Source organism: Gymnoscopelus microlampas (assembly GCF_963454915.1).
Source record: "Gymnoscopelus microlampas genome assembly, chromosome: 10".
Taxonomy (NCBI): domain Eukaryota; kingdom Metazoa; phylum Chordata; class Actinopteri; order Myctophiformes; family Myctophidae; genus Gymnoscopelus; species Gymnoscopelus microlampas.
This window is the reverse complement of record NC_139947.1, coordinates 38,377,459-38,402,010: the sequence shown is the minus strand read 5'-3', so window position 1 is coordinate 38,402,010 and position 24,552 is coordinate 38,377,459. Positions and strand designations below refer to the sequence as shown.

Here is a 24,552-nt window from a genome sequence, read left to right as displayed (position 1 = left end):
GGTTGTTGACTTGATCACACACACACACACACAAACACACACACACACACACACACACACACACACACACACACACACACACACACACACACACACACACACACACACACACACACACACACACACACACACACACACACAATGAACATGCATCTCAAATGTACAATAGACAGCCAAAGAAGATGAGATGCGGTAAGGTAATCCCACTCAAACATCTCTCTCTCCTTAATCTGTCCTTCTGTCTCTTCCCTTTTCCCTCATCCTCTCTCTTCTCCCACTTGCTCTCACCCCCCTCCTCATTCCCTGCTCCTCGTTAAACATTTTTTTTCTCATTCTCTCTTTCTGTCCTATTTTTTCCATCTTAATTTTATCATCTCATCTTCTCTCCCTCTGTCTGTCTGTCTCTCTCTCTCTCTCTCTCTCTCTCTCTCTCTCTCTCTCTCTCTCTCTCTCTCTCTCTCTCTCTCTCTCTCTCTCTCTCTCTCTCTCAGTTGCGTGTGTGTGTGTGTGTTTGTGTGTGTGTGTGTGTGTGTGTGTGTGTGTGTGTGTGTGTGTGTGTGTGTGTGTGTGTGTGTGTGTGTGTGTGTGTGTGTGTGTGTGTGTGTGTGTGTGCGCGAGCGCGCGCGCTTGTGCATATACATATATGAGTGTAGCAATATGTTTTGATTAGCTGTTTGTTTTTCATACATTGCATTTTATTGTTAATGAATGTACATAAATGTTTTATTCTCTCTCCGTCTGTTTGTTGATTTATTTATGTGTGTGTGCGTGCATGCACACTCCCATGGGTGTGTTTAACAATGTGTTTTGTTTTGAATTAAGTATTTCTTATGAATTAATGATCTATTTTCATTTATTCTCTCTCCATCCATCCAGTGGGTCATGGACAGAGTGAAGGGGACAGGATGAACATAAAGGACTTCCAGGTGTATGTCAGGGACTCCCTGCAGCATGTTGACCTGATGAAAGCTCGCTACCCAGGTCTGCCCGTCTTCATCGTGGGACATTCCATGGTAATTCCTTGAAACGTTTTGAAAAAACAAACAAAAAAAAACACCTATAGTGACATGCCCAAAATAGTGTTGAAATAGGCCAGGTCGAAAGTGTTTAAAATGGTCCTAAACTGGTCCTAAATGTAAAACTTGATCTCAGTGTAACTTGATCTCAGTGTTGTGAACTGAATCAGGGCTGTTTTTTACTTTAGGAGAGTATTAATTATTTCTTGACAGTTGATGGGGAACTGTAAAATTGCAAGTCCTCCTGGAAACATTTGTGACATTCAGAGAGCAAAAATGAAATTAAAAGTTTAATTCTCAAGAAAATAAAACTTTATAGGACAGAGGATTTGAGAACAATCACATTTTATGTTCATGTATTTTCAGATTTTATAACGCTCTATCCAGAGCACATTCTCAATGCTTTTCCTGCACAATGTCTTCTATGCGTATCAAACATTGTCATCCGTTAATGACATTCTATTCAAAATTATTTGTATTGAAAATTAAAGGCATTAGGTTACAATGCTTCACCAGAACACCTATCACTGCATCTTGTTATACTACTCTTTATACCACTACATTCCTTTAGTTTTTGATTCCCATAAAGCTTAGAGAATGACAATCCACAGACAAACACAGACAGTCCCTTAGCAGTTCCACAGAGCTATTAATAGTCTGTCAAACCGATTGGCACACAAGCCACAAGTAGTGTTCAACTTCACAGTTTGGCCTTGTTCTTTGGCATTGTGACTGTCTTTGAAACCATACACAATGTTATACAACATTTGTTCTCTTGCCACTCTGAGTGAAACCCATTGCTTTTATAAAGTATTGTTGATCTAAGAGGATATCGCACCAGAGGAGTCAGAGCGCAGTGGTTGAGAACAGTGTTATATTTTCCCATTTGACATTATATATACTTTATATATGAGACCTACAATACATGTTGCACAGCACATAAAGACATAAATCCTCAGAATCCTAACTCTTGAGAGAGTAGAAATGGTGCCAAATGTATCCGTAAGGGGATAAGTTAACAGTGTAGCTTTTTAGATTTGACTATGCATCTTTTTACTTGCACAGGTGGACAAGTATATCAAATGAAACCAGTTGATGATGAAGGTCCTTAAGACCAGAGTGTTTTACATCACATTAGGGTGCCTTTCATTGCAGAGTATTGCAGGTGTTTTTTATCAAATGAATGAAAGGCACACAAAGGCATCAGAGACTGCATTCAACATTAAAGCCTCACCTTCTAAAGCAGGACATAGTCTAAAGTATGATTTTGCATTCAGATCACATCTGTTTCAAAAGATCTGAATGGATTTTTTATGTAAAAAAACTAAAAGATAAAGAAAAAAGAAGGGCAAAGCTTGTGGTGGGCTGCCTTCAGCACTGTTTGTCTGTCAGGGAGGATTGCAGGGCTTCACTGCCCACATATAATTGTACTTAAAATGAACAAGCTGTGTGTGGGTGTGTGCGTGTGTCTTTGCTTACATGCAACATACTGCCTGCATAAAACACATCCAAACATTTACACTGTGCTCCCAGACAGGGACCAATGTTGGGTTAGAAGTGTCACTCTGTAAACAAGCAGACCGGACAGACTGGATCACACTTATACTGCCCACACCCACTTCTCTTCTTCTCCAAATGTGGCTTGATTGATTGATATCATCTTTGTGTGGCTAAAATAAAAATGTTAAGTTGTACAGCCCAGAGAGGATCACACGTTATTAAAAGTTCACATCAGTATAATTTATTCATCAATATCATATTTCATCAGTACTTCAGCAGAACATAGAAGTACTAAATCATACATACCCTTATAAATCCCTGAATCCCAGTCCCTGAAAATTCTATCTTAGCTTTTTATGTGTAGAATGATTAACCTTGTTTACTGGTTATTACAGCCAGGCTTACATTTCCCAAAGGTACTGCGGTACATTCTTAATAATCAGGTCATCTTTTAAACATTGAGATCAAAATGGGATCTTCAAGTCTTAAGTCTTAAAAGGCCATGAAACCCTATTTGGTTGTAGTCGGTTTTCCGGTTAAGGGTAAAAACTCAAGCAGTTTTGAAACATGGCAGGCTTTTATGCAATGTTATTGCAGCTAATCAAATGAATAATTGGTATGTTATATTTATGTGGCCAGAACCATGGGTGTGCCAGTGTGTAAGCATAGACACACCTAATTCTAACACAGCCCTTATTCATTTGATTGGCTGCAACTGCGTTTCTTACATCATAGTGTACCTGCCTTATGCAGCCTGCCATGTCTTTAGCCTGCTCTAGTTTTTAACCTGAACTGGAAAAAGCTACAAAATCAGCCTACGGTTTCATCCCTCTATAAGCTTTTTCTTTTCGTCATAATTCCTTTTATATCTTCTTTTCTGACCTCACTTACATACTATGCCATACTTCTGTTCATTATTTCTTTTCATTCATTCTTTAGTTCTTACTTTCATGTGTATGCTCCGATCCCTAAACCTTCATTGTATTGTACTGTTTCATCATTACATTTTTTTATTTTTACCCCTTTTTCCCTCCCCAATTTAGTTGCTATGACAACTGATTCCTCCCCACACACCGTTCTGTGTGTTGTCACTGCTGTTGTATCCTACTGGCTCACCTGCCAGTGAGAAGCCCCCACTGGGAGGACGTACAGACGTAGACCCAACTCTCCCTGCTGACAGGGGCCACTCAGCCCGTAGGATTACGTGCAGTGACAAATATCGCCCCTCCCGCCCGAACATGGGCCAATTCTGTTCGTATAGACACTCGACAAAGCCAGATGCACTGTGGTGGATTCGAACCCCCAGACTCCACAGTTTTTTTTCTAACCTACTCAATGCAACATGACATGCAACATGAATTCACATCATAAAGCAATATTTCCTAATCCAGCTCTATGGCCTGCAAACCAGGTCAACCCTGTCTCACACAGACCACCCATAGTGTGCGTGTCGAGCATAATAAAAGTAGTGAATAGCTTTCTTATCGCAGGACCTCGTTTCCCTCATCCTGTGTTTCTCTCAGTCAGTTCCTCTCGCCCTCTCTGTTTCTGTAAGTCTCTATTTGACTGGAAATAGTATGACGTAAGTCCAAAGGACAATGAAAGCCACCTGGGAGTTAAATGCCTTGACACTCCAGTGATAACATCCTGGAGAGGCTGTGATTTAGCTTAGATGTTGCTAGATTAATACAGTGGTAACTTCCATGTATCCTGCATTATTACAATGGAATTAGTTAATGTAAAAGTTCCCTTTTATGCATTCACCCTGCATTAACACTGTATACAGTAGTTAACTTTTTTTAAGTCCCCTTTTATGCATTTATCCTGCATCCATCTTGCATTAATAAAGTGTAAAATATAGAAATGGCCACCTGTATCTTACTCAGAAACCAAGGAGGAGGATTTCATACACCTCACCATGTCCAGCCTAGCCCCAACCTATATCAGCCTAAACTATTAAAGCAGTAGTTTGTTCACCCAAAAAAAATACTTATTTTCAATCAATTGCACACCCCATGAAGCCTTGAATTCATGGAGATTCTTACGTTTTTGTCGCATTCCTAAGCCAATAATTTACCTACCGGAGACTCCGCCGGGATTTTTTTTGAGTTAACTACTTCTTTAAGGTACAATCTAGCCTAACCCATTAAGACCTGAGGCGATTCTTAAAAAAAATCAAAATCGTTTTTGGAAAGAAATATATATATTTTTTTCTCCAAGATTTTTCAAAAATAGCAGATCTACAAGCTCATAGGGCCGTAGCTCAATGTCTGTCCAGGCCAGGGCTGAATGGCATTTTCCCCCTGTTTCCTGGTATTAGCCTACAGTAAAATACAACTCATGTGCTGACATTCCTTTATTTAGGCTAGGATTGACTTGTTTACTGCTGCATAAACAGGAAAGGAGGAAATTAGCCTGGTTCATACTTTGTTGTATACGACACTCTTGCATGCTGAAAAGAGCTGATCTAACAGCCCACAAGCTGTTGTGAGCTTGTAGATCGGTATGACAGAGTATAGTATAAGCATTACCCCCACCCACACAGACGCACACAATTATTTTCTGTGATTCAGAATGTTATACGTAACTCCTCATACAGTCTTGTCCAACCAGAGAAGTGCTGACAATGTAAGGGGACACAATACCACCATTCATCCTCTCACTGCAGAGGGTTTTTGTGTGGTTGTATGAACCTCTAACCAACTTTATCTTGCTCATGTAGGTCAATTAATTAATCTAGAAGCAGTTTTTTTTTGGATAAAAAACAAACAATATATCAAGGAGTCTACACGAAACAAATTCTAATCCACTAGTCCTGTATTATACAGTACTTTGTTGTACAATGGTGTCGTGCAAAAATAGTGAACAAAGCCTATCTACATGTGACGCGTTGTGAGCTTGTCGATGGGCTATTTGCACTTTTTTTATAAGTCACGTTTCACGTTCATTAATCGTAAGCGAGGCAAAAGTTTCAAATAACCGTGATATTGATTTGAAGACATATCGCCCAGCCCTATGTGTAACTGTGCATCATGCCGTACTGTATCTATCTATGTTTGACTGAGTGAATGTAAGACAGACAGAGAGAGGCAGGGCATGTGTGTGAGACAGAAGGATTAAGATATGAATCAGTTGAATCTTCTTGTTAACTGGTCACTTTGACCCCGCAGAACTCTGATCTGCCTTATCTGTTTCAGTTAGGACCCAATGGACAAAACTGTGTGTGTGTGTGTGTGTGTGTGTGTGTGTGTGTGTGTGTGTGTGTGTGTGTGCGTGTGTGTGTGTGTGTGTGTGCGTGTGCGTGTGTGTGCGCGTGTGTGCGTGCGTACGTACGTGCTCAGGAATGATTGTCCAGGGAGAACTCCCATCTTCTAAAATACATGTCTCTTTGATGTTGCTAACACAGGAAGTTTGTCTGTTCCTTCCCTAAAACACCCTCCAAGTGTCCTACACTCTCCCAAGCTGTAGAATGACCTCCCCTCCTCATCCTCAGTCAGGACTGCAGGGTGCAGACTGACTCCCTATTTTCCATTGCAGTACACCTCACCCTCTAGCAGTTGTGTGTCCTTCTTGTTGCCTATTTTTTGTTGATGGATTTAGATAGACATATACTGCTTGCTTGACTTGACCACAAAAACTAAGAATGTTATTTCAGATAGCATTTTGTGTTGACAGATGCTAGGATTGATATTTACCTGCAATCCTATTTACTTTGAATAAGTAAATTGTTTTTACTTGCGCTTTACTTACATGATAAACTGACCATTTACCCTGTCGTTTGTTGACTAGGGCTCATGCCATTTCATGCCAATTGTAAATTGTGATGACCACATTTTCCCGGTACGACCCAGAATCAGAATGTTGTTTATAGCTCTGTACAATTCTTCAATCTGCTCCTCATTCTCAATATGGAAGTGATTATCTGACCAGCTAATGTGGGCCAAATGACATTGCAGCCTAGTTCTTAAATTGATGAGATCTTTGTGTGTGTGCGTGCGTGCGTGCGTGAGAGAGACATAAGGAGAGTTTGTGTGTGTGTGTGAGAGAGAGAGAGAGAGAGAGAGAGAGAGAGAGAGAGAGAGAGAGAGAGAGAGAGAGAGAGAGAGAGAGAGAGAGAGAGAGAGAGAGAGAGAGAGAGAGAGAGAGAGAGAGAGAGAGAGAGAGAGAGAGAGAGAGAGAGAGAGAGAGAGAGAGAGAGAGAGAGAGAGAGAGAGAGAGAGAGAATTGTGTGTGTTTGTGTTTATCCAGCTTTAGGAAGTGAAAATATGTTGTTAGGAAGTGTTTTGTTCCTATGTGCTTATTGTCTCTTTTCATGAAGTTCTCCAGCCGTTGGCCTCAACCTGATGAATATTCAAACGCCAAACAAAGAAAATGCAGTGTGTGTGTGTGTGTGTGTGTGTGTGTGTGTGTGTGTGTGTGTGTGTGTGTGTGTGTGTGTGTGTGTGTGTGTGTGTGTGTGTGTGTGTGTGTGTGTGTGTGTGTGTGTGTGTGTGTGTGTGTGTGTGTGTGTGCACTCGCATTAGCTGAAACCAGGACAAAATCAACTGTGACTAATCGATTAGTTCTTGGCAGCCAAAGATCTTCTAATTATCCTGGCCCTGAGTGGTTAGATTCTAGCCCCAGTCATAAACCTTCACTCACAGTGTGCCAAGACGTGACTTACATCTCATGTTAGACACGGCCTTAGAACACATGTGTGAGTTCCTGGGGTCGTGGTTCAAATCCCATTCCATGTCCTATTTCTGACCCTTTCCTGTTTCTGATTTTCTGTCCCGTTTTGTTCTCTCTCTCTCTCTCTCATGTCTATACTGAAACTCAGAGGAACAGGGAGGAACTTCACACCCATTTTAAACAAAAGACATATTGTGCTGCATTCATCTCCAACCCCTCACTGGTTTTCCCGCTGTTTCTTTCTCAATAACCCCTCACCTAATTTTGAGAGCCACTCTTAAGAGATCTCTTTAGGTTTTACACATTTGGAGTAAATCATTTGAATCATGACCACATATGTCAGTGAGGCTTAGTGCTCATTCCAGGCATAGGTTTAAAATGTATGCTCCTGTCCTTAGAGTCTTGGGTTCAACGTCTTCCTCATGGTATCTATAACCCCTTCCCTCCCACGCAAGCACGCACGCACGCACGCAGTTGGTCTTAGGGAGGGTGTAGACAACCACATTTCATCCAATACACATGGAGTCACCAGCCGCTTCTTTTCACCTTACAGTGAGGAGTTTCACCATGAGGATCTAACACATTCGGAGGAACATGGTAATCCTCCTGGTGCCGCTCCCACTCCCCGCTTGACACCCTCTTGAATTCCCGTCAGTGAACACGGCCAATTGTGTTTGTTGGAATGTCCGGCCAAGCCGGGGGCACCGTGAAGGATTCGAACCACTCCACAGTAGTGGGCATTAACATCACCTCTATGACCCTCGGGTGCTCTAATTGTTTCATTTTGAATTTGAATCTAGTTTTCTTTGATATCAGAACCCCTCACCTAATTTTTTAAGTCAGTTTGGGTACTCATAACTTACCTACACTGTGAATTATTATCCTAGAGCTTGACTTTTAGAAAAATCTTTGCTGTGTGTTTGATTTTTATTATTCTTTATTTTACCTTAAGGGTGGTGCCATCTCCATCCTCACAGCATGTGAGAGGCCCAGTGAGTTTGCAGGAGTGGCTCTCATAGCTCCCATGGTCCAGATGAACCCTGACTCAGCCACACCATTCAAGGTAGGAACACACCTTCTCTTCACCTCTCTTCTTCTTCTTTCCTCTGCTCTCATCCTCTCGTTTCGTCTTATATTCCTCCATTTTCTCTTCTCCATTCTCATTCTAATTTTCTCTTCTATTCTTTTCTCTACTCTTGTCCTCTTTTCCCTTTTTCTCCTGTTTGTTTCTGATCTTCTCTTCTATTTTCACGCACGCACGTACGCACGTACGCACGTACGCGCGCACGCACACGCACACACACACACACACACACACACACACACACACACACACACACACACACACACACACACACACACACACACACACACACACACACACACACACACACACACACACACACACACACACACGCACACACACACACACACACACACACACACACCTTGGACACATCTTCAAAGAGAATTGAATGGTTATGATCTCTCTCTGTCTATCTTTGTCTACCTTCTTTCTCTCATCAGATCTCATGTATTTCTCTAGTTAGGTTTTACGAAATTATCTGGAGACCTTTTTACTGTTTGTCCCTGCATAATTATTTGTCTGCACGGCACGCTCATGTGTGCGAGTGAGTTTGTGTTTGTTGTAGCTTATATTATGTGTGTGTGTGCTGATTTTAATGAAATGTGCATATGTTGTTGTGCTACTGTGTAGGTTTTCCTGGCTAAGGTTCTGAACCACATGCTGCCCAGCCTCTCTCTGGGCACAATTGAGTCCAGATGGGTTTCACGGGACCAGAAACAGGTGAGGCACATGGAAAATATCTGTGTGTGTACGTGTACATGTATATATGTGTGCTTGTGTGAGATGTGTGTGATGACTTTGTAGGTCAGTACACCAACACCAAGCAGGGTATGGCAGAGATGTTGGGAAGTAAGGCTGTAGTGTTTTTTATTAAATCAAGTGCAATAAGCTAGAGATCAAAACATGGTCTCCAGGGATGAACTGAGTGAACCACAAAAAAATAGATGGACGTGTGTGTGTGTGTGTGTGTGTGTGTGTGTGTGTGTGTGTGTGTGTGTGTGTGTGTGTGTGTGTGTGTGTGTGTGTGTGTGTGTGTGTGTGTGTGTGTGTGTGTGTGTGTGTGTGTGTGTGTGTGTGTGTGTGTGTGTGATAGGGCTTTCACCAACTAGTCGACTAGTCGACTAGTCGACTAGTATAACCACTAGTCGACCTTGTTAGTTGATAGTTGATAGTTGAAAAAAAAAAAAAAAAAAAAAAAAAATCTTTTTTTTTTTTTTTTTAATTTAATTTTTAATGCTATAGTAATGGCCCATCTTACTATTATTATTATCCTCCTGACTTTATTTTTTATCAAAAGGGGGTCAAAAGCATGCCCAATAAAAGCCTATTATTGGGCAATGGGGATCCTTGGAGACGCTGCTGTGGTGCTGTGCTGCTGTGCCAGAAGCGCTTCCCTTAAAACACCATAAAAATAAGGGCAGGAAGATAATAATAATAGTAATATAGTAGTAGGATGGTATTAAAACAGTGCCACCAAAAAAAAAAAAAAAAAAAAAAAGTTTTTTTTTTTTTTTTTTTTTTTTTTTTAAATTTTCTTTTTTAATTTAAATTTCGACTAGTCGACTAGTCGACTACCACTGGGTCAAATTAGTCGACCTGTAAAAATCTCTAGTCGTGAAAGCCCTAGTGTGTGAGCGTAAGTGTGTGAGCGTAAGTGTGTGTGTGTGTGAGCGTAAGTGTGTGCGTGTGTGTTCTGTACATGGACCCATTCACAGATGTTTATTCTCCTGGTCACAGATTGTTCAACAATAGATTTTCTTTGACTCGGTTCCAAACCACAGAGGTTTTGTCACATCTAGCTGTGTGTGTGTGCAGCATGCACGCGTGCATCTCAGGGAGTGTGTGTACAATGCATGTTTATTTCTGTCTCTGCATTCCTGCTTGCGTACAGTATGACCCCCTGACCCCCCCTGATCTCACTTGTTCAACAAGCAAAGACAGCTGTACATCAACTATACAATAGTGTATGTGTGTACCTTGGTGTTTCTCTGTGGGTACCTGCACAGTCTCAGAACTCCAGTCCTTGTGGACATATCTTGTATAGACTTTCAGAGGCAGAGGGCAGGAACATTGAAGACTAATTTATACTGACACACGACAGTGTCGCTCGCAGAATAAAATGTAATTTTTAGAATGTCCTGTAGTATGTGCTAAACATTGTAACCTCCATGTATTCAGCTAAAATCAGCTGGGTGCAGCTGAAAACTGAATTTCCCCCACGGGGTGAAATAGGTCTAATTATTATAAACAGCGTTCAAATTTACTTTTATTTTTATAGAATAAAATTTGTTTTAACTTTACTTCCTCCTCCACATTTTTTGAGTGCTCGGATCTCTTCTTCTTTTTTTTAAGTCCCACTGATCCTAGAAGCACCATACACCTTTAAGACTTCTGTATCTCCTGTGAGCATCCGGTTGGCCTCTGTCTCTTTTCTCAGCTTTCAAATTAAGTTAGTCATCTGTCACCTGACTTTACAGAAATGTTTTCCACTTCCTTGTGGTTCCTCAGATTTCTTCATCAGCTACGGTTTCACATTCACAGCTATGTTTTTCATTTATTTTAAAATCCAAGAACGTAAAGACAAAAGTGAAAGTTAACTGGGATTCATATAAAATACAAGGCCACCTATACCCACTCTTTCGCTTCCAGCGGTGGCCCCAAAAAGACTGGACATTTTAAAATGACACATTATGACTTAAAATAATTAATATTATTTTAATAATTTATTTTTAGCATATGTGTGTGAGTGTGTGTACGCTCACACGCTCACGCACGTGAGTGGAGCCTTCTCCACTGTCTCGCCTCTGTTTTAGTGGCCTTCTGCACTTCTTTAAAGAAAATATGATGTTCCTAACACTGCTCTATTCTCTATCTCATGAGTCATTTGAGTCAGAGTTTCATGTTCCTCCTGTGAGATGTGAGAGAGGTCACTACAGTGACGCAGTTCCTCTCTCTGGAATTCGTTGACTTAACAGCTGAAACGCTGTTGCCAAGTATGGAGGTAGAGGCGGTGCAGCGACAACCCAGTACAATTCAATAAATATTTAATACTGCTGCTAAAGTATGGGACTCATTTGTCCATGTACGTTTTACAACAGGACATGCAGGATATACATAATATATGACAGACTGTTCTCTGATATAGCTCTGTTGGCAGAGTGTGTGCAGCACACAGGTCAGGCCCACAGTTTAACTGGCTTACCTTCCACCCCCCCCCCCCCTTCTCTCTTAACCATCTCTCCATCCTCAACCATCTCACCATCCTCCAACCATCTCTCCACCCTCCAACCCTGTCTTCTAACCGTATCTTCATCCTCCAACCCTCTCTCCATCCTCCCCTCATCTCCCTACTTTTTATCACTCACCCAACTTCTATATTTTCTCTCTCCCCCTCTCTTTCTCCAACTTCCACAACTCTCCTCTCTTCTGTTTTCTCTTCCTCCTACATCCATTCCCCAAAACTCCCTCATGCCCTGACACCTCCTCCCCCCTACACCACCCCTTCCCCTAACCCCCCTCCCCAAGGTGGCAGCATACGATGCAGATGTGCTGAACTTCCACGGAGGGATGCGTGTGTCGTTCGGCATGCAGCTGATGGGGGCGGCAGCGCGCATTGAAAGGGAGCTCCCATCCATTGCCTGGCCTTTCCTGCTCCTGCACGGTGACGCAGACAAGCTGTGTGACATCAGAGGGTCCAGGCTCATGTACGACACGGCCCAAAGCGGAGACAAGAGACTCAAGGTGAGATTGCATCAACCTCAGTTAGGGCTGTCACGATCATGACATTTCATTTGACGATGAATTGTCTCACAAATTATTGTGATTCAATTGAATTGTGTTTTTGGCATTGAACATACTATATCAATAAGAATTACCTTTCTGTTTGGCTTTTAGGCTTTTAATCAAGGCAAAATATGACAAATAACTTAATTATACAAAGAAATGACAATGACCGGAACCAAAATAAAGAATGTACAATGGCCAAAATAGGCTATATTTAATAATTGTATACTAAAATTAAATAGTGTAAATAGCCGATTTACAAGCTCACAACGCACCGCGATGCGTTGTGAGCTTGTAGATCGACGATTTCCACTTTGACGATTATGCACAATAATTGTGATTCTCTAACACAATCGCAAACAGGCGATTATGTAATAATCGTGACAGGCCTAACTTCAGTGATGTAACAATACTACCACCACTATTAATGCTGTACGTTTAGGCAGCACTATATCCCGACATGTATTGCAAGGCTAAAGCAATGACCTGTCAAGTTATGTTTGCAAGTGTTTGAGGTCCGTTCCTTTTCCCTAGACTAGATCCTGTTCAGACAAATTCTAGCCATATGCCCTCATCCCTCCACCATCAAGGGAATCCCCATCGAAACCGGTACTGTAGGTGAAATTCAAGGCAGTACACCCTTGGAGTGATCACATCTGTTCATTTCAAACACCGGCAACGCAATGCAATGTAATGTAAACACCCCCTGTTGTTATGTGCATGTAGTCTCGCAGGAACATTAAAGGCTGTCTCAGTTCAGTTTGTTGCAGCATCCCCTACTCCCTCACACAATGTGTGAGTGTTCGTCTGTTTGAATGAACAGCAAGTGGGATGCAGGAGACCACGTGACCTCTGTAGAAATACTTCTTCCTCTGAGGTTTTTGAGAAGGAAGTGGTATTTCTAAAGCTCAACCACATCACGTGGTTCATCATGAGTAGGATGAAGGAGATAGAAAAGAGATGTATATATGCCGTGTGTACAGTTTTATTGCATTTTATCTAATCAACTCGGTCCTCGTGTCCTCTATCCAGTCTATGTAGTTTTCCCAATAAAAAGGAAGAGGGAAATAATATTTGTTTGTTAGTTAGATACACCTATAACAGAAATGCCACTCCTGCTGTGACAGTTCACAGTACTTGGGAATCTTGGCACTGAAGGGATATTTCGTAACAGAGTGAAAGCAAGAACAGTTAAAAGGACCTTCCTTGTTCTGGTTAAAGATAATATTCTCCTTTCAACTCTTATTGATAATAATAATTATTATTATTTGCAATAATGACTTTAGTTACAAAGTGCTGCACAGCAATTGAAACAGATGCCTTCTAAATTATCCAAACCATAGCATATGGTACAATGTGTTATTATCAAATATGATAGGTGTGGGTTGTGCAAAATGTCCTGGAAAATTATTTCTTGAAAAGAGTGGGAGCCCTGAACAAAGAACGCAAGAGAATGAAACAATGGAAAGAACAAAGCCTGATTGTACCAGCTTATTCTACTTCCTCCCTCTCTTGTCCTCTCTCGCCTCCTCTCCTCTCTGTCAGGTGTATGAAGGAGCGTACCACGCCCTTCACCATGACCTCCCAGAGGTGGCAGAGTCCGTGCTAAAAGAGGTGACCGGCTGGATCACAGAGCGCATCCCTCCTGATGCCCAGCAGACGTCCTAGACCCCTCCTCACCTGTCATCACCCAGACTCGCCCAAGGAGACCTGCTATACTGCTATGTGGAGAATCCCCATCTCTTCCTGAATTTGTAGGGATACCCATGTCTGTCACTGGGTTTATATTGTACACCCACTTGTGTCTACCCTCATTTTCTGAGCATCTAACCTATATGTCAGAGGCCCTACAGATGCATATTACCAATGTGTACAATATACAGTTCTATTGGGTGTTGCAATCCCCGGTTAGGGGGCAGGAGAAGCCATTTTCTACTCCCCACATTGACCTCCCCACATGTCTAACCTAAATAAGCTCTCTCTCCCCGCTTTGTCCCCCACAAGTGTCCCTCCTCCTCCTCCTCTACTTCCACCTCACATTGGCTTCGCTGTCATATGACTGACCTGAAATGTACCCTGTGATATTTTCCACTGGCAGCTCTGGTTGAGTGAGTAGAAATGTTATACTATAAATATATGTCACTGTTTAGGTTACCTGGGAAACACAGAACAAAACTTTTTGTCCTTTGGCCCAGAAGACATTTGACCAGTGCCTGTAGTTTCTAACAAAATATTTTTGATAGTTATAGTCCATCTTAGCTTATAATTATCCCCACTTTCACTCAAGTGCAGAAATGTTAGAAATGTCTAACTCTCGCTATTTCTCCCTCCCTCTGCTGGTGACAGTGTCACTGTGACCTTTGACCTGTGGGGTCATGGTTGACAGCACAAAGGCTATCCTTGAGAGTTCATATGTTCTTCATTGAGCATAGACTGCAACTGGGGCCCAGTAGTCCTTCAGAGTAGTCTAGAGTCAGTGTAGTATACTCACTGCATTGCACATCACTTGCGCTGACATGGATTTGCCATTTTTAATGAAAGTAGGAAATCGACCCTCAACAGGTCTTGTAATCTAAACCTTGATTGGTATCTGTTTTTATCTGATTTCTGGAAAGACAATGTAGAAAGAAAGGGGGGAAAGCGGTCAACACAGGTCATGATGAGACCTATTTTAACACAGGACATCACCATTAGGTCTGAGCCTATGAGTGCAAACTCATTCCTCCACCAGGATACCCCTGTAGCACCCTTCTTTTTTGTCTTTTTTTTTTTTACCAGATCTATCTATATAATATATCTTTTAATACAGCTTTGAATCATGTTTTGTCATTTGGCACACGCCAATGCAACCATAGGCTGCTTACACTGCCTGTGTAAGCAGCCCAAGGTTGCATGCTGGCTGCAACAGACCAGGCATGTGTTTTTAATTCTGTTCTATCCCATTCCATTCTAGTCCAGACCATTCCACAAGTCATCTATCATGTACAACTGATACATATCAATATTTAGTCTGTTGCATGCAGGAAGTGTTTAATGTCACTCCTGTCCACCAGTCAGTCAATACCCACATCAAGCAAAAATAGGGATCAAAGGGGAGGGCCAGTGTCCTTTCAGTCCCGTGTCAATAAATCACTCCAGCATGGCATTGGACATACATCACACACCCAGATCAAGCGTGACGTTTGTGTCCCAGGGAGAGCGCGTCCTCGCCAAACATGTGAAGCATGTCCTGGTTGGAAATCGACTCAGTCCAGGCTTGTCACTCTAGACCTTTCTTCTTCTTCTTTTTTTTTTTACCCGGAGTTCAAAGGGAGTCATGCAGAGAGCCCGGAGGTAGACAGGGTATGGTATCCATGGTGATCACTGCTAGCATGTAACCACGGCAGCAGGTTTGCAGACATTGGCAGAAGCAGGCCCCTTCCCCGTTTAAATTCTTACATGTGTTGTAACCACGGTGATTACCACACTGACACTACCACACGTCCCTTCGTCCATGCCTGTCTGCCTGGCTGTGGCTCTCTGGCTCAATCCTTCACTCAGTCTCTCTTCTAGTTTCTAAACCTTGTCACCTCGTTTCTCATTCACTCTGTCTCTTCTCTGTCTGTCCATCTGTCCTTCTTTTTCTGCATAGTTCCCATCATATCGTTATTTCCATAGGAAAAAAGAAAGGGAAGAAGAAGGGGGGGGGGGGGGGGGGTCAAGGGGGAAAGGAGATCAAACAATTTATCTACATATTTACACATGGAACCTTTCTCTCTGGGTTCCTCCTCATCTTTGCCATTATATATCTCCCTCGCTGGCACTCTCTTTCTGTCTGTCTCTCTGTCTCTGACCCCCTCTCTCTGTCTCTGACCCTCTCTCTCTCTCTCTCTCTCTCTCTCTCTCTCTCTCTCTCTCTCTCTCTCTCTCTCTCTCTCTCTCTCTCTCTCTCTGCCCCATCTCACCCTCTGCCCTATCTCCATTCCTTTTTCCAGTTTCTCCCACCCTACTCTTTTTTTTCCCTCTCTCAGTTGCCGTGGTGACCAGTGTTCTTTGTACTGCCTATCACAGAGGCTGTTGTTCCAGTGCAGAGTCAAACATCCTGTACTGTCTGTCTCTCAGCCACCCTGCCTAACAACCTCATCCTACACTTCCCCTAGTGGCCATTCAACAAAACTGCAGTATGGTTTAGGCTGAATGTGCTATTTGTGCTCTGCCTTGCAGTTAATTGCACTTCCCTGGTGTCCCTGGTCTAATTGGGTATTATGGGTCCTCACAGTACTAATGCATGCAGTGCACACGCAGACCTCTAGGGAGGGTTTAAACTATACATTACAATACATGCATTTCAGGCATCAGATATGGGATTTTTTAAGTTTTTCGTTTAATGTTTTTCCTTGTCAGAATTAAAGGACATTTAAACAAATAGCAGGAGACTACTACCCATGGCTGGCATTGTGTCAAGACCCCTGGACCCTCATGCTTCACTTCCTGGCCCAGAATCGAATTCCACTAGAGCCTTCTACCCCGTGCTTGTGATCTCCCACTCAGTTTTTCAAGAGAGTCATATGATAGGCTGCAATTTTCAGCCTTCCAAGATATGTAAGATCCCTAATTCAACCAGTTAAATAGCGTACACTACAGCACACCTATATTTTTTGGCTACATCAGAGCCTGTATTCAGGACCTGCTATGTGTTTCTGTCCTTGTTGGCAACAAGGGCAGAGAGATAAATAAAGAGATGTGGCCATTAACTATGGCAGCACCTTTCAGCAAAATGAGCGAGTGAAAAGGGGATTTACAAAAAGGCCTGGTCTGACCGGTGAAGCACTAGTATCCTTGAGCAAGACCCCAAAATGCCCAGGTCACATAATACATCTCACTGATCCAATTCCTGATGCTGACATGATATTGGCCTTCGTTCCCCCGTACTGTAGGCTTATTTTTGTCACCATTATACATTATTGTGTGGAGAGTCAATGGGATTTAGAAAATGGCTGTATACAGTTGGAACGTTCTGCACGGTGTAAGAAATCCAAGTTAACGTTGATGACACCTTATTTAGAACAGAAGAAATTCTATACTGATGAGGGGTTTGTGAATAAGGGCCATTGTGGGGTGTTTTTTTTTTCTTTTTTCGTGACTGTCCTTGAAGAGAGCTGATATATGTGAAGGGGTTCTTTGCAACATATCTTCTTTTATTTTTGTATGTCATTATCACTATAACCTAGTGATATGCTACAGAGTTTTGCACAAAAGAACGTAAGAATGGCTCCTCAACAACACATATAAAATAAGAACTGAAGAGTTCTCTTCCAATCTAGTTTGAAAAATCGAAGTAATCTCTTAAACATAGAGATATCCTGAGTGGGAAAATATCATCCTCCACCAAGGACTTGTCTACAACCATAGTGTCTCTTTTTTTTTAAAGTACTATGCGTTTTCCAGTCATTCTGTAAGAGTAAATGTCACTTTATGTTCAAATGGTGCGCATGTAATTTTGGAACAAAACTCTTCAGCTGTAAAATATGAATTTCAAAGAGAATATTTTTTTTAATCAACATACGTTGATATAGATCTCAAGTGGGAAGGCTGCTTGATTGCTTGATATAATTGTAATACACTGTAAAGTACCACGCAAATGGCATTGCTATTAACATTTGAAGAAAATGTAAAAATCAGAACTCTATTGTGTTTTACAAAAAACAAAAGCCTTTTATGTATCTTGTCTACAGTATTTATATAGGCATTGAACACATTGGATATACAGCATGACAAACGCACTTTTTATACCATAACCAAGTTACGTGAATACTTTTTACTGCTTTCGCACGGTTAATCAATACTGAAGAAAGACTGCAAGCTTGGAGAAGACACTGCCCTACAAAGGCCAAAAGCAGTAACTGCCTTATATGTGTATTATATTTGTTTTTCGCTAATTCCACTGCTCAAGCAGTCACTGTTTTTTGGCTTTTGTAGGACAGATGCATGTATAGTCATCAACCATTGAGTAAATTGATACAATTCCTTCCTGATATGATTTTATAGAGAATGCGTAAATCGCTTGTTTTGTCAACATCTCAGTGACAGTTTTGTGTTGATAGAACTGAGTTCTTGTTGCAGTTTTATTTTTTTTGTTGTCGAACTGTGAATGTTTAAGTGTCGAGTGTGCACATGTGTATTTTCTGACAAGTGCACGACAACCAGGGTATTGCTGTTGTCTGGAGAAAACATTGCAATCCTCTGAAATTGGCTTTTCACAAACTGATTTATTCTCATATTGGTGTGAAATTATTTCACATACATGGGAGAAAAAAGGGTAGTTTTTACTTACAAACAAGCATCTTCAAAAGAAGCTGACTTTTCAGGAATTCATTAAAATAGACTTATTTTTATACTGACAACCATGCATCTGTGGAGGTAGACTTATTATGAAGCTCACCAAGATGTAACTCCATAACCAAGTCCCTAAAGAAAAAGCTAAAAGCCCCAATTCAGAGGGTTAGGATGTTTTCACATGACAGCTGCAGCTTGTTTCTGAGAAAATAATCCTCAGATTCCCTCTTCTTACCAAGAATTCCATAAGACTTTAATCTAACTGTTAAAACTGTTGTTTTTATGAAGGTTTTTCTATGTTTATTTTTGAAATGTGGTTGCTTTGTGCCTTATTCCCATGACATATACAGTATGGCAGTGTGCGCATGTGCACATATGTAATGTATGTATATGTAGGTGTATATGCATATGTATATGTTTGTACATGTGTGTGTGTGTGTGTGTGTGTGTGTGTGTGTGTGTGTGTGTGTGTAGATCAACTTTGCTTTGCTAAGGTGAATAAGCAACATTATTTCCATGTAATGTAACCTGCTAGAGTCAGCATTACCTCCCAGCTGTCCATCTGTCTGTGTGTCTACCTATCAATCTGCCTTGTCTACCTCTCTGTCTATTGTGTCTCCCTCTCTGTCTGCTTATCATACATTTCTATATCTGTCTGCCTTTCTAGCTTCCTCTCTGCCTCCTTGTCTGTTTGTCTGAGGCAGTCTGACCATACGGTATGTCTACCTTTTTGTCTGTCTGCCCTTGGTCTCTCTATGTCTCTCTGTCCCTCTTTTGACTGTCTATGTGTGTGTTTGTTTGTTTGTCTGTCTACCATCCATTCTAATTTGGTCTGTTATGTTTTTTTTCACCTGTCTACCAGATGGCCAGCCCATCTGTTTCCTCTAACATTTTGTCTGCCCAATTTTGTCTACCTGTTTGATCTTGTCTACCTGTCTGTTCATTTGTCCCCCTGTCTTTGTCTATCTCTCTCTCCATTCAGGACATTGAGAGGATCATAGAAATCTTTCCATTACTTTTAGCATTCGTTTTGCTTGAGTGCGTACACCGTAGTGTGCTTCTGTGTAGAAGTAATATATTGTGTTTCATAGACTTGGCTTTAGGCTTCCTTTTGAAGCACTGAATTCATTCCATTTGGGTTCTATTTGAAGTTCAAGCTCACTCAATCAGATTCAAGTGAAAGAAAAAGCAAATCCAGACGAGGGCTTGCATGTTTCACTTAAAACTTAAATTAATGTCCTTGTTGCTCTTCCCTGCTGTGTCTGAACTGTACACAGTATGTACATGTTGAGATGCTGCACAGCGAAATATTGTGTATGGATACATTTTTACACAGAGTTTAACACTCAGGATTTTACTGTGCAGGAGACATGTTAGAAGTTGGTAATGCATGACTGACTTTACAGCAACAGGCAATGTTAGCCTCGGTTTGGATACTGAATGGACAGTAGGACTAAAACAAAGTAGATAATATCTTGCAGTGGCTCTCGGTATCAACATAGTTTAAGAGGGAATACTGCTTGTGATATTTGTTGGTAAATTAGATGGATGGCACTGTTAGGCAAAGCATTGAGACACAGGCTCAAAGCTATTTGAATGTTCCCTGGCAATATCTACTTGCTTCTGGAAATCTGATTGAAATACACCTGGTCTGGTCAGTGTCGACCATCTGAGTTGCTCAGAAAAGTTTCCCTGTGTCTCTGCCTCTATGCGGTCAATCGAGCAATAGTAAATGAAGACGTGAAGTGTTGTACAGCTGAGCTAGCAGGAATCAGGAGGATGCTTGCTTAAGCAAAGTCAATAAAATAACTGATATGAATGTAATGCCAAATAGAGATGGAGCAAAAATAAATAAAAAAGCGGACCTGTAATGTCACTGTAGGTTGACAACATGACACTATTCAGATTCTATAGCCTATAGTGAAATGCTTATAGGAAGCACATGTGAATTGTTATCTGTGAAAATGACGAATCTGTCTTTTGTATGCAGCAGGGAAGCACACATTCAGATCAGAGATTCAGATTATGGAAATCTGTCTTGGAAGTTTTGATTCTGACATAACTTTGCTGAGTCTTCCTTTTATCTAAATGTTTTAACCAACTAAATGTGTATATAATATGCTATGATTAAATTACTTCTGAATCACTGAAAGTCAAACTACTTATTACTATAATGTTAATTATGTTCACACTCTTATGAAATAAACTATAAATATGTTCAAATACAAGCTGGAGTGTTTCCACAGTTTGTCTCTAATAATGTGAGTATGTGATCATCATAGGTGAGTATTTATTTAATTAATTAACTTTGGGTTTGGTTACATAAAGTATGTAGGCTACAACTATTGAAGCTAACAATAGCTCTTTGTGCGAGAATAGAAAAAGATTGTTCATTGAAAATATTCATTTAAAGGAGTATAGTTCACCCAAAAAAATGACTTATTTTCTATACCCCATGAAGCCTTGAATTCACATTTTTTTTCACATTCCTAAGCCAATAATTTGATGACCTACTGAGTCTCCTATTATCCGATGACCCCGGTCATCAAATTATTGGCTTAGGAATGCGACAAAAACAATTAAGAAATCTCCATGAATTCAAGGTTTCATGGGGTGTGTGATAGATTGAAAATAAGTCATTTTTTGGGTGAACTACTCCAAGGAAGTGAGTTTTTAGAGTCAGTCTACAGATTTTTTTTTTTTTACAAGCTAACTGGCTGCTAGGGCACACAGCCAACCTCCTACTGTGGGTGAATGTAGCTTGTAATAGTAATGGTTGCCAGATGAAGTCCAATAAAATATGCAACACGTTGTGAGGAAATTGTGTTTTTTTTTACACAGGAGCAGGAGGTTAATGCATGATGCTGCAAAAATTCAGACAGATCCATTTTGAGGTTGCCTTGCCTGTTCACAACAGGTTCCTGGGGAGATACATACATTAACCAGCAGGTGGCAGTGTAATCTCACAATTGAATTTCCATTGAAGCCTAAAGCCTGTTTTTATGAATGTTCTGAATCTGAGTAGCCTTGATTCAAGAATACTACACACAGACTTGAATGAAGCAAGGATTTGGTAATGCCCTAGAGACTGTATTTTTTTTGGTTATTATCTCTGTCATGCACAGCAGGGGACTAGTTAATTAGAGTCTTTCTTCTATGTTTACATCTTGATCATTCATGAAACCCCTTAGCTCTGAACTCAGCAAAATCTGCACCTGGCTCACTGATAACAAACTATCATTACACCTGGGCAAAACTGAATCCATTCTTTTGGGGTCCAGAATTAACCTCTGCAAGGCAAAATACTTCACAGTCAAAGTGGGTGACAATGTTATCACAAGGAAAGAAGAAATGACCTACCTGGGTTGTATTTTAGAGGACAACCTTTCCTGGGAAAAAATGGCAACAAAAGTAATCAGAAAATTTGACCAAGATTTCTATTCAGGATCTCCTCGGTGGTCAGTAGGCAGTAGGCACACACTGAGACACCAGCTGGCCGAGCACTCATCCAATGTTTTTTTTCTTTTTTACTATGCATGCACCTCATGGTGTAGCACCACAAAAGCATTAAAAACAATGATTCAGGCCTCTCAAAACAAACTGGTCAGGTTACTACTTGTCCTCACACCTAGAACTCACATAACCCCTGCTCATTATGCTAGGGTGGGATTGGCTCAGAGTAGAGCACAAGGACAGAGTACAGCAACTTGCAGTGGGCCTGGTCTTCAAGATACTTAAGACTACAGAGACATGTACCTGTCAAACTACTTCAAAACACACAGGCACAACACCAGAAGGAGCTCCACTGATCTCGTCCATCCCAGATTCGGCACAAACATGGGGTTGAATTCGGTCTACTGCTATGCCACCAAAATGTGGATTGCCCTACTAACAGACAACAAAAAGTGTGACTCCTTACCCTCCTTCAAAACCACCATAATCCTTTATGGTGGTTACAGGTATTAAATATAAATTACAGGTACCTGCCTGTAATTTGTAACTGGTCCTTGTAAAGTCTAAGCTTATCACCAGAAATGACCCCCCCCCCCCAACTGTTTACTGTACATATACGTTTTATTGCTAAGTGTTGATGATGTCTTGTATATTATTGTATGTCTTTAAATGTCTCGATGAATTGAATACACAGGGCCACAATGGAAACAAGCCCTTAGCGCTTTTTGTGTTATCCTTTTAGCACCATTGTATAATCATACCACTGTACTATTTGCAAACTGTTAATAAAGTATTCAATCAATCAATCATGCTCTTCCTCTCTCACACATTCTCTCCTTTGCATCTGCCTTCTGAATTTCTCTTCTCCTCCTATCCTATCTGAAAATGTAAGCTATTAGCTGTGAGTTAAACATAGGAGCTGGAGCCTTGGCATCACATTAGGGGCACATCCCAGTGGAAAAAATGAGAGAGAGAGAGAGAGATTGATAAGGCTTGAGGAAGAGAAAAGGAGATGTATTGAGAGAGAAAGGAGAAGATACTCATGCGATTATGTTTTGCAATGAAATGTCTGTGTAACGTGCTAACCGTGCTATCAATATGAAACAGAAAATATCTAATAGGGTTATAAAAGGGTTATAATACAAGTAAAGTAATAACGCACACATGTGACAGGATGAATCTGTCATCATTTCCAACAAGCAGTGATTCACTCGTAGTGCTCTCATGGAAAATCTCATGGAAAAACGGTACTCAATCTCCACAGATATTGTTCCAGGATGTTTATGTTCTTAAGTGGAGTGGGTTTTGTTCATAACCAGTGGGGACATAAATATTCACAAGCCGATAAATCTCAGGAGTGTGGTCAACTTGCAAGATCAACTGACATGCGAGGTTAGGGAATATCAAGAATATGTTGGCTTATGTAGACTATAGAATCGAGAACATATAGGATCCTTATCTTTTGTATTGATTTATTTGAACTACTGTGCTCTAACTGCTCTCATCATGGCCAATTTACCACAATCTTGGCAAATAGACATTGAGTTATTTTTTTTATCACAACTATTACACAATAAGCCTATTTATTTACAGTTTGTACAGCAGCAATCCGCCAGCAGAGGGCAACTTAAGACACATGTTTTAATTTCCATGTAAGTTGGAACAAATCTGCTCTATAAACCAATCAGATATTTGTTCTTCGAGGAATTAAATCCGGGCTCACTGTGGCCATGGCAACGGCTTTACCTCTGTGACAGCGGGGTGATGGAGGGCAGGAGAAGAGGGAGAAGAGAGCAAGGCTGTTATTTAGCATCTCAGCCTATTGGGTTGGAAGAGAATGTGTGTCAGTATCCTTTTATCTGTCTCATTTAGCAGCAAGCTGTTGATCTAGGCCGCAGTATGAGTGTGTTAGCACAGTTCTGATGATAAAAGTAAAAATGCAATCAAAAAGTAACACAGACACGATGTTGCTGATGCTAATGGAAGGTGTGACAAAAAAAACATGCTTGCACACACAAATAATTTCACAACTCAGGTGAGTAGTAAGTTGTGTGTGTGTGTGTGTGTGTGTGTGTGTGTGTGTGTGTGTGTGTGTGTGTGTGTGTGTGTGTGTGTGTGTGTGTGTGTGTGTGTGTGTGTGTGTGTGTGTGTGTGTGTGTGTGTGTGTGTGTGTGTGTGTGTGTGATAGCATATAAACCATGGCGATAAAGGAGTGCTTTGCTGAGGCAGCCTTTACCTAGAGTAGTCTGTCATCAAGGAAAGAAGGAAGGAAGGAGCAAATAGAGGGAAACTTTGGGGGCTTCATTGTAGTTGGCTAATTTCTTCTGTATCTTTTGGCCTTTAACTCTCAGGTACCAGGCTTAAGGGAAAGGCAACCTGTCACATATTTCAAACCACAAGACTCAGGTGAGTCACTGTCTGAAATAATGACAAATATTCAGTCACACTCAAAGGAGTGAGTAATGTAAAAAAAAAACAAAAAACATTAGGAAATGCTTCAGCCTTCAGCTGTGTGTGTTAGAAGCTCCTTTCCCAGTTTAACACAATTCAGGCCCATTTCCCTTTTTCAAGTTCTATGAAGAAGAAGAATAGCATACATAGTGGCCAAATAGCCTGCAGTAGACTGAATTTGTCTATCAATCATCAAACACAGGTTTGATGATTGATTCCTTCAAAATAACATATCTAGGGATTTGTTCTGTCGAGGTGTCTTAGTGCTGAACCCCT

At 41.0% G+C, this 24,552-nt stretch overlaps 1 protein-coding gene across 3 annotated transcripts in view; it reads left to right on the top strand.

Moving 5' to 3' along the window:
- The window catches only part of mgll (monoglyceride lipase), a gene marked incomplete at its 5' end in the record, with an annotated part of 43,318 nt that extends 27,602 nt beyond the window's left edge, over positions 1 to 15,716 (top strand). For all 3 annotated transcript variants that reach the window (XM_084069359.1, XM_084069358.1, XM_084069357.1), the window contains 5 exons: positions 877 to 1,013; positions 8,140 to 8,250; positions 8,905 to 8,994; positions 11,800 to 12,015; positions 13,603 to 15,716. In XM_084069359.1, coding sequence (XP_083925485.1) covers positions 877 to 1,013; positions 8,140 to 8,250; positions 8,905 to 8,994; positions 11,800 to 12,015; positions 13,603 to 13,725 — 677 coding nt within the window. In that variant the 3' untranslated portion in view covers positions 13,726 to 15,716. The remainder of the gene's footprint in view (positions 1 to 876; positions 1,014 to 8,139; positions 8,251 to 8,904; positions 8,995 to 11,799; positions 12,016 to 13,602) is intronic.
- Between the last annotated feature and the right edge of the window lie 8,836 nt (positions 15,717 to 24,552).